This window comes from Saccopteryx bilineata, chromosome 3, assembly GCF_036850765.1.
Source record: "Saccopteryx bilineata isolate mSacBil1 chromosome 3, mSacBil1_pri_phased_curated, whole genome shotgun sequence".
NCBI lineage: Eukaryota > Metazoa > Chordata > Mammalia > Chiroptera > Emballonuridae > Saccopteryx > Saccopteryx bilineata.
Window position 1 is genome coordinate 256233876 of NC_089492.1, and position 12467 is coordinate 256246342.

The 12467-nt window shown below is 39.9% G+C and overlaps 1 protein-coding gene across 9 annotated transcripts in view; it reads right to left on the minus strand.

The window, feature by feature from the left end:
* Positions 1-12467, minus strand: part of MAST2 (microtubule associated serine/threonine kinase 2) — a 214924-nt gene that overhangs the window by 80952 nt on the left and 121505 nt on the right. The window contains exons 1-2 of one of the 9 annotated variants that reach the window (XM_066269316.1): positions 8349-8606; positions 5210-5413 (exon numbers count right to left, since the gene is read on the minus strand). The exons of 5 other annotated variants lie outside the window; for them this stretch is intronic. In XM_066269316.1, the coding sequence (XP_066125413.1) occupies positions 5210-5413; positions 8349-8398 (254 nt within the window). In that variant the 5' untranslated portion in view covers positions 8399-8606. Of the gene's footprint in view, positions 1-5209; positions 5414-8200; positions 8607-12467 lie in introns of those variants that run through there. 3 more of the 9 variants (XM_066269318.1, XM_066269320.1, XM_066269322.1) reach the window with 3 other exon arrangements.

The following is a 12467-nucleotide window of genomic DNA, read 5'->3' on the forward strand; positions in this document are numbered from 1 at the left end:
TATTTACTGAAATCATTTTTCTCTTCTTGTCACTTGTATTTGTTCAATTGCTTAATAGCAATATTCTATAGTCATGTTGAATTTAGGTTCATCGTGTTCACTAAGCACTAATTCTGTCCTAGACTGTGAATATGAATACTAACCAAAACTAAGTCAGTGGAGGACAGCAATGAGCCAGGGTAAAATATAAAATGAAATTTCACAAGCTTAAAAGAAGAAAATTTTAAAAAGATGATATAATGGTAATGGCCTAGAAGTGACACTGAACTGTGAAACACCAATTCTCAAGCCTTCACCCCTTAGCCTCTTGGCTAAGATCAAGTGCAATTCTCAACCCAAGTACAGGGGGATTTACTGAAGAATGTTAGGAATATAGTATTTGGGAAAAAGAAGATTTGTGGCTACAAAATTACATAGATTCAGAAAATACTATATTATATAAAGGAGATAGATGAAAAGGTAGATCAGTATAGTTGCTAAGAATATGACCTCTGGAGCCAGACTACCTGTTTTGTATTTATTTTTTAAGATTTTATTTATTGATTTTATTGGAGGGGAAAGGGACAAGAAGTATTTACTTCACTAGCTGTTCACTGGTTGCTTGTCATATGTGTCTTGACAGGGAAAGTCCAGGGTTTTGAACCGGTGACCCCAGTGTTCCAGGTCAGCACTCGGCACTCTATCAGTGCCCCCACAGGCCAGTCCAGATTGCCTGGTTTTTAACCCAAGTTCAGCCACTTATCAGCTATGTTATATTGAGTCATTTATTAAATCTTTCTGTTCCTCTGTTTCCTCATCTGCAAAATGAGCATTAGAATAATGCCTACCAAGAACTGGTATGAGGATTAAATGACCTACAAAATTTTAAATGCTTAGAAAAGTACCTGGGAGATATTAAGTGCTAAGAGTTTGTTCACTTATTAACTAAATATACAACAGCCCATGTTTCATCAGAAACATTACAGCAGAGGGGTTAAAACCAGATATTCTGTGGGGCTGAATGCTAGTTTCTACTGCTTGTAAATAACTTCCTTAACCTCTCTGTACTACAGTGCCTTCACTGATAAACTAGATTTACTTGGATTATCCACTTAATCACTAAAATGGACTTGTATTATCACCTTATTAGAGTATTTTAAGGATTAATTTCAACACATATAAACCATTTAGAAAAATGCTTCGTAAACAGTAAATGCTCAGCAAATGTTACCTATTCTTATTCTTGTTTCATTTTTTGACTTCTCTTAACTAAGCAAAGTAAAACAAAGAGTCTGTCCTGCTTCTACTAGGTTCATCTAACATGTGAATCAGTCAACCAGTAATCTCATGAACCAATCTGCATTTCTGATGCTTCTAGAACCATGATTTCAAAATATCAAGTAGATTAGATTTCTGCCGCATGTCATTGATGGGGGAAACAGAAACCAGGCTTACCCTTGTGCCTTAAAAACTATCAAAACAGGTCCTGGCCGGTTGGCTCAGCGGTAGAGCGTCGGCCTGGCGTGCGGGGGTCCCGGGTTCGATTTCCGGCCAGGGCACATAGGAGAAGCGCCCATTTGCTTCTCCACCCCCCAACCCCTCCTTCCTCTCTGTCTCTCTTCCCCTTCCGCAGCCAAGGCTCCATTGGAGCAAAGATAGCCCGGGCGCTGGAGATGGCTCCTTGGCCTCTGCCCCAGGCGCTAGAGTGGCTCTGGTTGCGGCAGAGCGACGCCCTGGAGGGGCAGAGCATCGCCCCCTGGTGGGCAGAGCGTCGCCCCTGGTGGGCGTGCCGGGTGGATCCTGGTCGGGCACATATGGGAGTCTGTCTGTCTCTCCCCATTTCCAGCTTCAGAAAAATACAAAACAAAACAAAACTATCAAAACAGAAACATGTGAAACAACAGTTTTTAGACATTCCACAAAGGTTAATATAGAAAGTAAGCCTTAAAATTGACCCAAAGTAGTTGTAAGATTGCCCCAGCTTACTACTGGAGAATATTTCTAGGAAGCAACAATGGAAGGAGGTACTCCAAAAAACCCCAGCAGTCACCATGAGTTAAGAAGACAGAATTAGGAGTTCGGGGAGGCAAAACTGGCTAGAATTTGGAAAGCAGAGTACCAGAGAGGAAAGGACTATACAGAGAGAGCTCAGCAAGGAATTCCTCTCAAGTTTTCAGCTGAGTACCAATTGGTGCATGTGGGTAAGGAAACTATCCAAGAAAATCAGCAGGTGGTACTCTCATCAGAGCTCACGTAGGGCCAGGCATAGATCATGTTCCCACCAACCTGAGTGGAAAAAAAACATACTGCATAGGCATCAAGAAGAGTAATCCAGTAGAGTATGGAGAAAGTAGTGCTTCATTATTAAAGAAAAATTAGTCCCAAATGCTGCTCTGGGCCCACTAACAAAGCCTAACAGTAATTCCTGAAAGGATCAAACTATTTCCAAATAATTTAACTGTATATCTCCAGACAAAATTCAAGGAGCTTTAAAGAAATACAAACATAACTAGCAAACAAGGTAAAATTATCTTGCCATATCCTTAAACTGGTACTTTGGGACAGAAACAAAAGAATGGAATGAAATACTATTATAGTGACCAGGCATGTAAACAAGTCTAGAGAAAAAAATTTTAACAAGTTTTCAAGCCAAAGCTGCAAGGTTGGCTTGAAAACTTGTTGTTCTAGGATCACAGGTTCAAGAGGGAGCACTTGAAGCCATGTGCTAAAACAGGGTACACCTTAGGCTATGGGTGCTACCTGACTTACAATCTTTCTCAGCCTCATATCAAGTTCTAAAACATCTGGAAAAGATGGCTTCAGGAAGAAGTGAGCCTCTAACATTGTCCTATGTCAGTCTAACATTGCCCTAAATTGTGGAATTTGAGCTCCTGTCTCAAATAATGTCACCTAAGTCTGTATACTAAACTTAGTTTTCCAGGTTACTTTGTTTCCTAAAAAGCTTAACATATACCTATTGGTATCCTCCTCCCTTCTTGAATTTTTTTTCAATTGTCTTCCTCTCTATTAGTGTACCTCTCTATTAGTTCTCCTTTCTGAAGAACTACTCCTCTCAGTCCATCCTTTGCTAGTTCATTTCCCCAACCTCTTATAGTCAGATTGTGCTATAGTTCAAACCTTTGATATTTCTTCATTCTCCAGAGTCACTGATTAAAGGATTTCACAAATCTAATGATTTATTTCACTTATACACTGCTGATTCCTAATTACATATCTTTAGCCCAGAGTTCATATGTCTCTAAATGAATGTCTAATTAGTTATTGTTTATAATTCTCAAGTCTCAATCCATGGTAATTCCAACTTTCTAATTGTTCAGCCCAAAATCTTCAACCCTCATCTTTTTTCTCAAAGTCTGCATCTAACCCATCAACAAATTCTACCAATTCTACCTCAAAATACATCCCTAAATCTGACCACTTCTTACCACCACTTGAATCACCATGGGTTCAAACAACCATTGTCTCTTACCTAGACTATCTCAGTAGCCTTCTACCTATAAACAGCGAACCTTTTTTTTTTTTTTTTTTTTTTTTTTTTTTTTTTGCATTTTTCTGAAGCTGGAAACAGGGAGAGACAGTCAGACAGACTCCCGCATGCGCCCAACCAGGATCCACCCGGCACGCCCACCAGGGGCGACGCTCTGCCCACCAGGGGGCGATGCTCTGCCCATCCTGCGCGTCGCCATGTTGCGACCCTCCTGGGTGTCGCCATGTTGCGACCAGAGCCACTCTAGCGCCTGGGGCAGAGGCCACAGAGCCATCCCCAGCGCCCGGGCCATCTTTGCTCCAATGGAGCCTTGGCTGCGGGAGGGGAAGAGAGAGACAGAGAGGAAGGCGCGGCGGAGGGGTGGAAAAGCAAATGGGCGCTTCTCCTATGTGCCCTGGCCGGGAACCGAACCCGGGTCCTCCGCACGCTAGGCTGACGCTCTACCGCTGAGCCAACCGGCCAGGGCTAAACAGCGAACCTTTTGATCTAAGTCAGATAATGACTTTTTCTGTTTTAAGTCTTTCAATTTCAATGGCTTATTTCATGCAGCACAGAAACAAAACTCGTTATAATGGCTTTAAAGTTCTACTACATCTGGCTCCCCACTACATTTCCTACCTCTCACCTCCTAACTTCACTAAACTCTGCTGCACAAAGAGCAGATGAAGCAAGCTCTTGGATCAGGCCTTTGGCACTTCCTGTTGCTTCTGTCTCAACCTTTTCTTTCTTGTTAGTGTGAGTGAGAAGGAAAGACAGACAGACAGACAGACAAAGAGGTGAGAACTATCAGCTTATGGTTGCAGCACTTTAGTTGTTCACTGATTGCTTTCTCATATGCACCTTAAACCAGGGGGTCCAGCTGAGCCAGTAACCTATGGCTCAAGCCAGTGACCTTGGGCTCAAGCGAATGACCATGGAGTCATGTCTATAATCCCACGTTCAAGCCAGAGACCTCAGGATTTGAACGTCAGCATCCCAGGTCGATGCTCTATCCACTGCACCACCACCTGGTCAGGCTGACCTGTTCTTCTTTCAATACCTTTGTTCTGGCTCCATGACTTCCTTCAGATCTTGACTCACATGTCAACTTATTACTGAGACCTCCTTGACCATTTTCTATAAAATGACAGCCCATCTTCCCTTATCTTACTGTATTTTCTCATTATCACTATGTCCACCTCTTATATATGCAGTTACTCATTAACTTGTTTGTCTCCCTCCCCTAGAATCTAAGCTCCCGAGGGCAGGATCTTTACCTCTTTATGTTCACTGTTTTGTCTTCCATGCCTAAAACAGTGCCTAGCCCATAGTATGAACTAAAATACTGTTTAATACATGGAGAGACAGAAAGAAATGGGAAGAGGGTTATTTTCAGCAATCTGAACAAATCACTTAACCTGTTTTGGAATCAAATTTTCCTGTTGTGTAAAATGTGGTGTTTGAACTATTCAACCTTTAGAAAGCTCTAGCACTGTCATGCTATGCTTCTCCTAAGGGCTGACCACAGTCAGGATGGGCACACAACCATCTAACTACTAACAGATATCCTACTTTCTCCTGAAATTTTGAGCAGAGATCTGTGAAATTCCTTTCCTTATTCTCTGTGACAGGGCCACGACTTTTTCTGTTTCTCCCCATCATTAAGGGAAAAGGTTTGGGTTTTACCTATTAGGCCAGAAGCAATCGCCCAGGCCCACATTCACACCACAGCAGGTTTCTTACCTCCACTGCAGTGGGCGGCTGGAGCAGGGACTGCCAGGACTGCCAGGACTGCTATGGGCTTGTGGGCTCAGGAAAAAAGCAAGAGAAGAAGCAGCCAGTGCACAATCAGCACTATATGGGACTTTAATGAAGGACAGGGCTGGAGCCAGTGTGGGTGAGAACATGTGCTGGTTTACTTCAGATCCTCGGCAAAGGGTAGAAATTCTGACAAGGCACCGCAGCAGAAAAAAACAAGGTCAGTGATCATTTTTAATGAAAAAGAAACTTCTTCAAAGTGGGTTAATTTAGGCAAGAGACTTAAGAAAAAAGTAAGTGGTCAAAAATCATTCTTAAATATCACAACTAAGTACCAATGTTGGTATAAAATGACCACCACTGAGACTAGAACCTAATCTACAGAATTTAAACCAAAAATTTAAGCTGTAGGTGTTCAAAGTATTTAGAACTGACTTCTGGGAAAATATTGTAAATTCATTACAATTAATCAATTAGCAAGCAATAGGTAATATCTTGTGGGCAATGACTAAAACTTCCTAGAGAAATGTTTATTTCCATAAAAGTAAAACATTCTCAATAGTTCATAAATTGTTAGGTTATAGCTACAGTAACACCAACTTATTTAGCTAACTTTGCCTGATGAGTATATCAAATAATGACACAACTCTGTATAATAAAATTTCGTTCTACTTAAACTTTAGTTTTCCAGGTTTCTTTTCCCCCTTAAAAACAATCTAACCATCTTCATGTGTTAAGTCCTAATGAAGATTATTAAGTAAATCAGATCATTAGACTGAAAACAGACAGATAGTAAGTATAGATTTCTACTTTGTTGGTCACTGATAGATATGCCACAGATGATGAAAAATTATTGACAGTTTCACAGCATTTAATTTGCTATACTAGTGGCATAGCTTTTTTTCTATACAAACACCATATTGAACTACAATATTTATTCCAGATTTAAAAAAATTTAAGTATCACACAAGCACCTGCTCTGTTTTAAAATGTTAGTTTTCTATACTGTTAATGCTGATTGTTTCGATATGGATATGTGACATTCTACTTGTGTTCAATTACATATATTCAAGAGAAATCTTTATCTTCCTATATATTATCCCTCTAGCTGTCTTAAGCTACTTCTCAGATGAGCACACAATATGAGGATATATATAATAGGGTAGGAAAGTGAAGGGCAGACAACTGTGGTGGGCATGCCCAAATTTCTAAAAACTCAACATATTTTTAAAAATTATAAGTAAATATTAATTCCTGATTAATATCTGATGTCAATAATTTTTTGATTCGAATTTATTGTGTTTACATAGATTCGTGTCGCCTCGAATGCATCCCCCTCTGATGTCAATAATTTTTACTTTTCTAAAGAACTATTTCAAAAATAAGCTCCCTTATATATATAAACTCAAGCTAATTAGAACATATAATAAGACATTTAGTTCTTGTTAAACAGAATAGTATTGCTTATTCAAGATTTTGGAGAGTTAAATTTTATCACATAAAATAAAGCTTCAGGCTACAATTAAGATCATAAAAAATCTACCAAAATCAAATCTCCTTTTGCTACTAATTACCACTCAGCAAACTGGTTATACCCTGGGGCTACAGTCTAAAAAGAATTGTTTGAAAGGTTAAAGTGATTTATAAACTATTTACTAGTTCCTCAAGTAGAATTTTCCTAACCTAAATTCAAAGTCACTGAAACAGATACAGTAATTATCAATAACAGTGCACAAATATTTGGAAAGCATGGTTTTTGACCACTTATGTTTTCTTAAACCACAAACTCAATTTAAATATTTTAAATTGTTCTAACAAGACATCTTTACTTTAAATGACACTTTAGTTGATAAAGCTTCTCTTCTATTGTCTTTAACTTTTAGTCTTAGTATGGGAATAAACTGTTTTGGGGTTTTTTTTAAGTAGAGAGTTGACCCTTAAACAATGTGGGATTAGGGGCACCAACACTGTGTGCAGTCAAAAATCCATGTATAACTTTACTAATAATCTACTGTTGACTAGAAGGAAGCCTTACAAATAATAGTTGATTAGTACATATTTTGTATAGGTATTATATACTGTATTCTGACCATAAAGTAAGCTGAAGAAAAAAATATTAAGAAAATCATAAGGAAGATACATTTACAGTATTTATTGAAAAAAAAAAGCCATGTATAAGTGGACCCACACAGTTCAAACCCATTTGTTCAAGGGTCAACCATATACCAATCTATACAATTATATACTTCAAACAAGTCTGGTTTCCCAAGGTCTGGTAGACTCATTAATTCAGTTAATGAGCATCCACTAATACAGAAGGATAATGACCCCAAAGAAGCCCACTGAAGAAGCCTGTATATTTGAGCACAGCATCCTGGCTCTGGGTAAACACTAACATGCAGGGGAAGAAACGTGCACTCCATCTGCCCTATCAGTCATGACAGGTCAAGACAGATCACTGAGGTGGAATGAATTCTAGGGCACTTCTGTCCCTAATTCCCCAATTTCCTGACCAAGTCACTCAGCACTTCCTCAATTAGCCTGAGCAGCTCTTAGAAAAGCTACCCCCTGAGGTGGAAGGCTTCTTCTTCCACTCCCCAGCTTTGAATCTTCACCTAAGTACATATATTTCTATACTGGCCAACATAGAAATAAAATTTAGGTTACACCTTAAAAGACTCAGGCTTGGATCTGCAAAGGCAGATCTGAGGTCTGAGCTGACAAGCCAGGGACAGGACTAGAAATACCCTCTGCAGTCAAATAAGGTGCTTTAATTTCCAATTGTTTCTCATATTTATGAGGATTGCATTTCATTTTTGATAATAACTTTAAACATCTAATTTCAAGGCAGAAAAATAATTTTATTTTCATTGCTAAACTAGTTCCTCAAGTACCTAAGAACTCCTAAAATGACATCTAACTCAATTTTTAGAATTAGAGACCCCATATGCCCCTGCCAGGGACCACTGTTCTGACCTTGAATTTATGAAGCCAGCTCAGCCCTCTTCCTGACAGACATCTCCAAAGCAGAGTCTTTACCCAAGTAAATGAAGGTCTGTTAGTTGGCATTAGTTCTTTTCCTGACAACTGCCAATTTCCACTCAAGAGACCCCAGCCTCCTTACTGAATCCGCAGGCATGGTGCTCCCAGTCTCTTTCTCCTCCGTTTCATCATTTTCCTGGCTACTCAAGCCTTTGCCCTCTCACACTGGAGTCTTGGCAGGAAGTTTCCTCACACAAGGGGTATGCAGTCTATAAGCCAAAAGAAACTTACAAAGGCTTCCCAAACTTAAGAGAAAAATTAAAGCACTTTTCTCCACAAATATAATATTCACGACCCCTTTCCCCCAAAGACCTAGGAGCCAAGAAAGCAGCAGTGAGAGAGTGAGGAGTTCCAGATCCCAAATGAATCAGCTGTCCGTCCTCTGATCTGCCTGACATCATTCACACTCAGCCTGTAACAAATCAGAGCCCCAGAGAGCACCTTGTTCCTCCTCAGTAATAAGCCCCAAGCTCCCTCCCCCACAAATCAGTTGCAACCTCCAAGCCCCAGGCCTGGCAGCAGAGAACACGCTGGCAGAAACTGTACATACCAACTTGAAAACTCACCCTGTGACAGAAATACTATTAACTCTGGAGGCGTGGGCCAGGCCAGAACAGCTGTTGCAGCAGGCAGGGCATTGGAAGACAGAACATTAAGGATCCCAAATCGTTAAGTTAATGAGCTAAGGATATGTGTGTATTTCTGCAACATTATTCGCCCTAAAACCCAAGCCTCTGGAAGATGACAGAGCCTTAAAGGTAGGTCTTAAAGCACAGTCATTATTCAAATTCTGAAAGTCCAGAGCCATTTTATATTCAATTTCTACAACTCTCTAATCACTTGAATACCCAGTGGTTAGAAAAGCCATAGGGAAAGTTAAGAAAATAAGCCCAGAAACTAATGTATGTTTATTCAGTAACTATTAATGAAATCATTTATATGCCAGATATTACAAAAGATATTGAGCTAAGCTGCAGAAGAACTCTGAGGATAAGCTAATCAAATTCTGTATACTTCAGTGTCCCCATCTGTGGAATGAAATAATTAAAGTACCTAAAATATAGGTTGTAGTGGAGATTAATATACGTGAAACAGAAAAGTGCTTAGCACAGAGGAAGTACTATAGAACTGTTGGCTATTATTATACGTCTTGCCCTCCAGGAGCTAGCTCTCAATCTAAAGGAGGAGATAAGCCCAAACACATAAGAAACCATGTGATGAAAAAACAGCCTGGCATGAAGAGAGCCAAATGATCAAGTAAATCGTAGAGCTAAATACTGACAGCTAAAGAGACCAAAGAGTAAGCAAAAGTCTCAGTCCCCTGCTCCAGAACACGTGCCAGTTCTGATGGGCTCCTCTCACACATCCAGATGACAAAGTATGTCAAATTGTTTTTCTAGGGTAACATTCAAAGAATTAATTCATACTCCAGCCAGTGCTTCTTCAACTACAGGTCACAACTCTTTACTGAGTCATGAAGTCAATTTAGAAAGTCAGAACCAACATTTTCTTTAAAGAGAAATAGAAAATAGAGTGCTTCACACATAGTAACAGTAAGAATCATTTGTGAAATTTGTCTTTGTGACATCTATTACTGAAATATGTATAAATATAAGTACAAACAAACGTTATGGGTTAAAATGTAAAGTCTAATTGTTACCAAGGGTTATAGTCTAAAAAATTTGAAAGACACAGTTCTAATTACCCAAGCAAACTCACTCTGCCTAATAGTTACACTCACTTTTCCTCTCCATGAACTAGCTCAGTGGTAGGCAAACTCATTAGTCAACAGAGCCAAATATCAACAGTACAATGATTGAAATTTCTTTTGACAGCAAAATATTTGAAACTTAAACTATATAGATAGGTAGGTACATTCCTTATCGAGGTAGCGCCCGCACGTGGTATTTTGTGAAAGAGCCACACTCAAGGAGCCAATGAGCCGCCGCGTGTGGCTCGCGAGCCACACTTTGCCAACCAGGTTACTAGCCCAATCACTAGCCTCTCCAAGCCCCTGTTTCAGAATCCCCTGTTCTCTACAAGGCCTAATGAAAACAAAAATGGTCGCTCAGAAATCTAGTACCTCTCAACAAGTACTGAATTGCACTTGGGGAAAGTCCCATGATGATATCAGAGTTAGTCATCATCAAAGTCCACACTCTCATAACTAAGACCAGTGGAGGTCTAGCCCCATCCCAAGCTGAGGCAGTATAGTTAAGGCAGGGCCCTAAATTTTACTCAATATTCTCCAGTTCTCTAATACCAACGCTCAGGTTACCAAATATTAACAACAATGACATAAGAGTAACCAACATTTATAAGTACTTACTAAGCACTCTACACATAATATCCAGGTAGTCCTCATCGCAGCCCTGTTATATGTGTTATTATTATTCCCATATTATATAGTTTAAATCCTGTCTTCACCTAAATTGTTGAATCGAAGTAATCTCTGGAATCAATGTAATCTCTAGAACAATGTTATAAACAGTTTTGCTATAATATCTTTCAGTAGAAGACTGACAACAACAACAAATAAATTTCTCTCTAGTCTGCTCTGCAATAATAACTTGGGAGAGGAGGGAGAGCACAGAGCTCCTTAAATACTGAGGTCAGAAAATATTTGTTTGCTTTTTAGAGAATGAGAGTCGTATCTTATGACCTTCATCTGACCCAAAGAAGATATCATTCTTTCTCCCCAGGGTTTAACATATCCCCAAACAGAGTACTTTCTTTAAACTCATTGCAATTAAAATCCATTCATGTCAATATTCCTGTGGCACTGTCAGCACCAGGAAAGTTTAACATTTCCCTGGTGACAACACTCAACAATTACAGTGTGGAAAATAAAATATCCATCTTTTCTTATCCATTCACACAACTACAGTGTGTCCGTAAAGTCATGGTGCACTTTTGACTGGTCACAGGAAAGCAACAAAAGACGATAGAAATGTGAAATCCGCACCAAATAAAAGGAAAACCCTCCCAGAGTCTGTAGGATGATGTGGCAGCATGTGCGCATGTGCAGATGATGATGTAATACACTGTATACAGCAGAGCAGCCCATGGCCATGCCAGTCGAGATGTGGACGGTACAGAGGAAAGTTCAGTATATTCTGTGGCTCGCTAAATTTGAATCCATGACCAAAGTGCAACGTAAATATCGGCGCGATTATAACAAAGTGCCACCACACAGGAATAACATTACTCGGTGGGATAAGCAGTTGAAGGAAACCGGCAGTTTGGTGGAGAAACCCCGTTCTGGTAGGTCATCAGTCAGTGACGAGTCTGTAGAGGCTATATGGGATAGTTGCCTAAGGAACCCTAAAAAATCTGTGCATGAGCCCACATCGAACTGCACTGAATAGGTATGAAACTGGGAGAGTTTTCCTTTTATTTGGTGCAGATTTCACATTTCTATCACCTTTTGTTGCTTTCTTGTGACCAGTCAAAAGTACACCATGACTTACGGACACACTGTATTTGTTGACTGTATTATCACCCTAGGAGCCAAGCAAGAAAGGCCTCTGCCATGGGCTTCCCACTTTAGAAGTGCTACAAAATAACACAAACACACAAAAAATAAATTCATTAAAGAAATGGGGTGGCTTCTGTCACTTGCAATCTGGCATTCTGCACTGGCAAAGTGAAATCCTAAAATTCCATTTTTGTGACTTATGCTGTTCAGACCCCAAAACACTTGTCCACATCTTTCTTTATATGTCTTTTTTTTTTTTTCAGTGAGAGAGAGAGAGAGAAAGACAGACAGGAAGGGAGAGAGATAAGAAGCATCACCTCATAGTTGCAGCACCTTAGTTGTTCATTGATTGCTTTCTCATATATGTGTCTTGACTGGGGGGTTCCAGCTGAGCCAGTGACCCGTTGCTCAAGCCAGTGACCTTTGGCCTCAAGCCAGCAACCATGGAGTCACAGTTATGATGCCACACTCAAACCGGTGGCCCCGTGCTCAGCCAGTTACCTTGGGGTTTCGAACCTGGGTCCTCAGTGTCCTAGACTAACATTCTATCCAGTATGCCACCACTTGGTCGGGCTATATGTCTTTTTTTAAAAAGCAACCATGTCAGAATCCTGTTTATGAATTGCTGAAGTGCAAAATTCAGAGAAAATGCTGTCTGAAATAAGGTAGTTCAGCAGAACAGTCTTAGAAATAAGCAAAAACACAAATTAACCTGTCAAATTC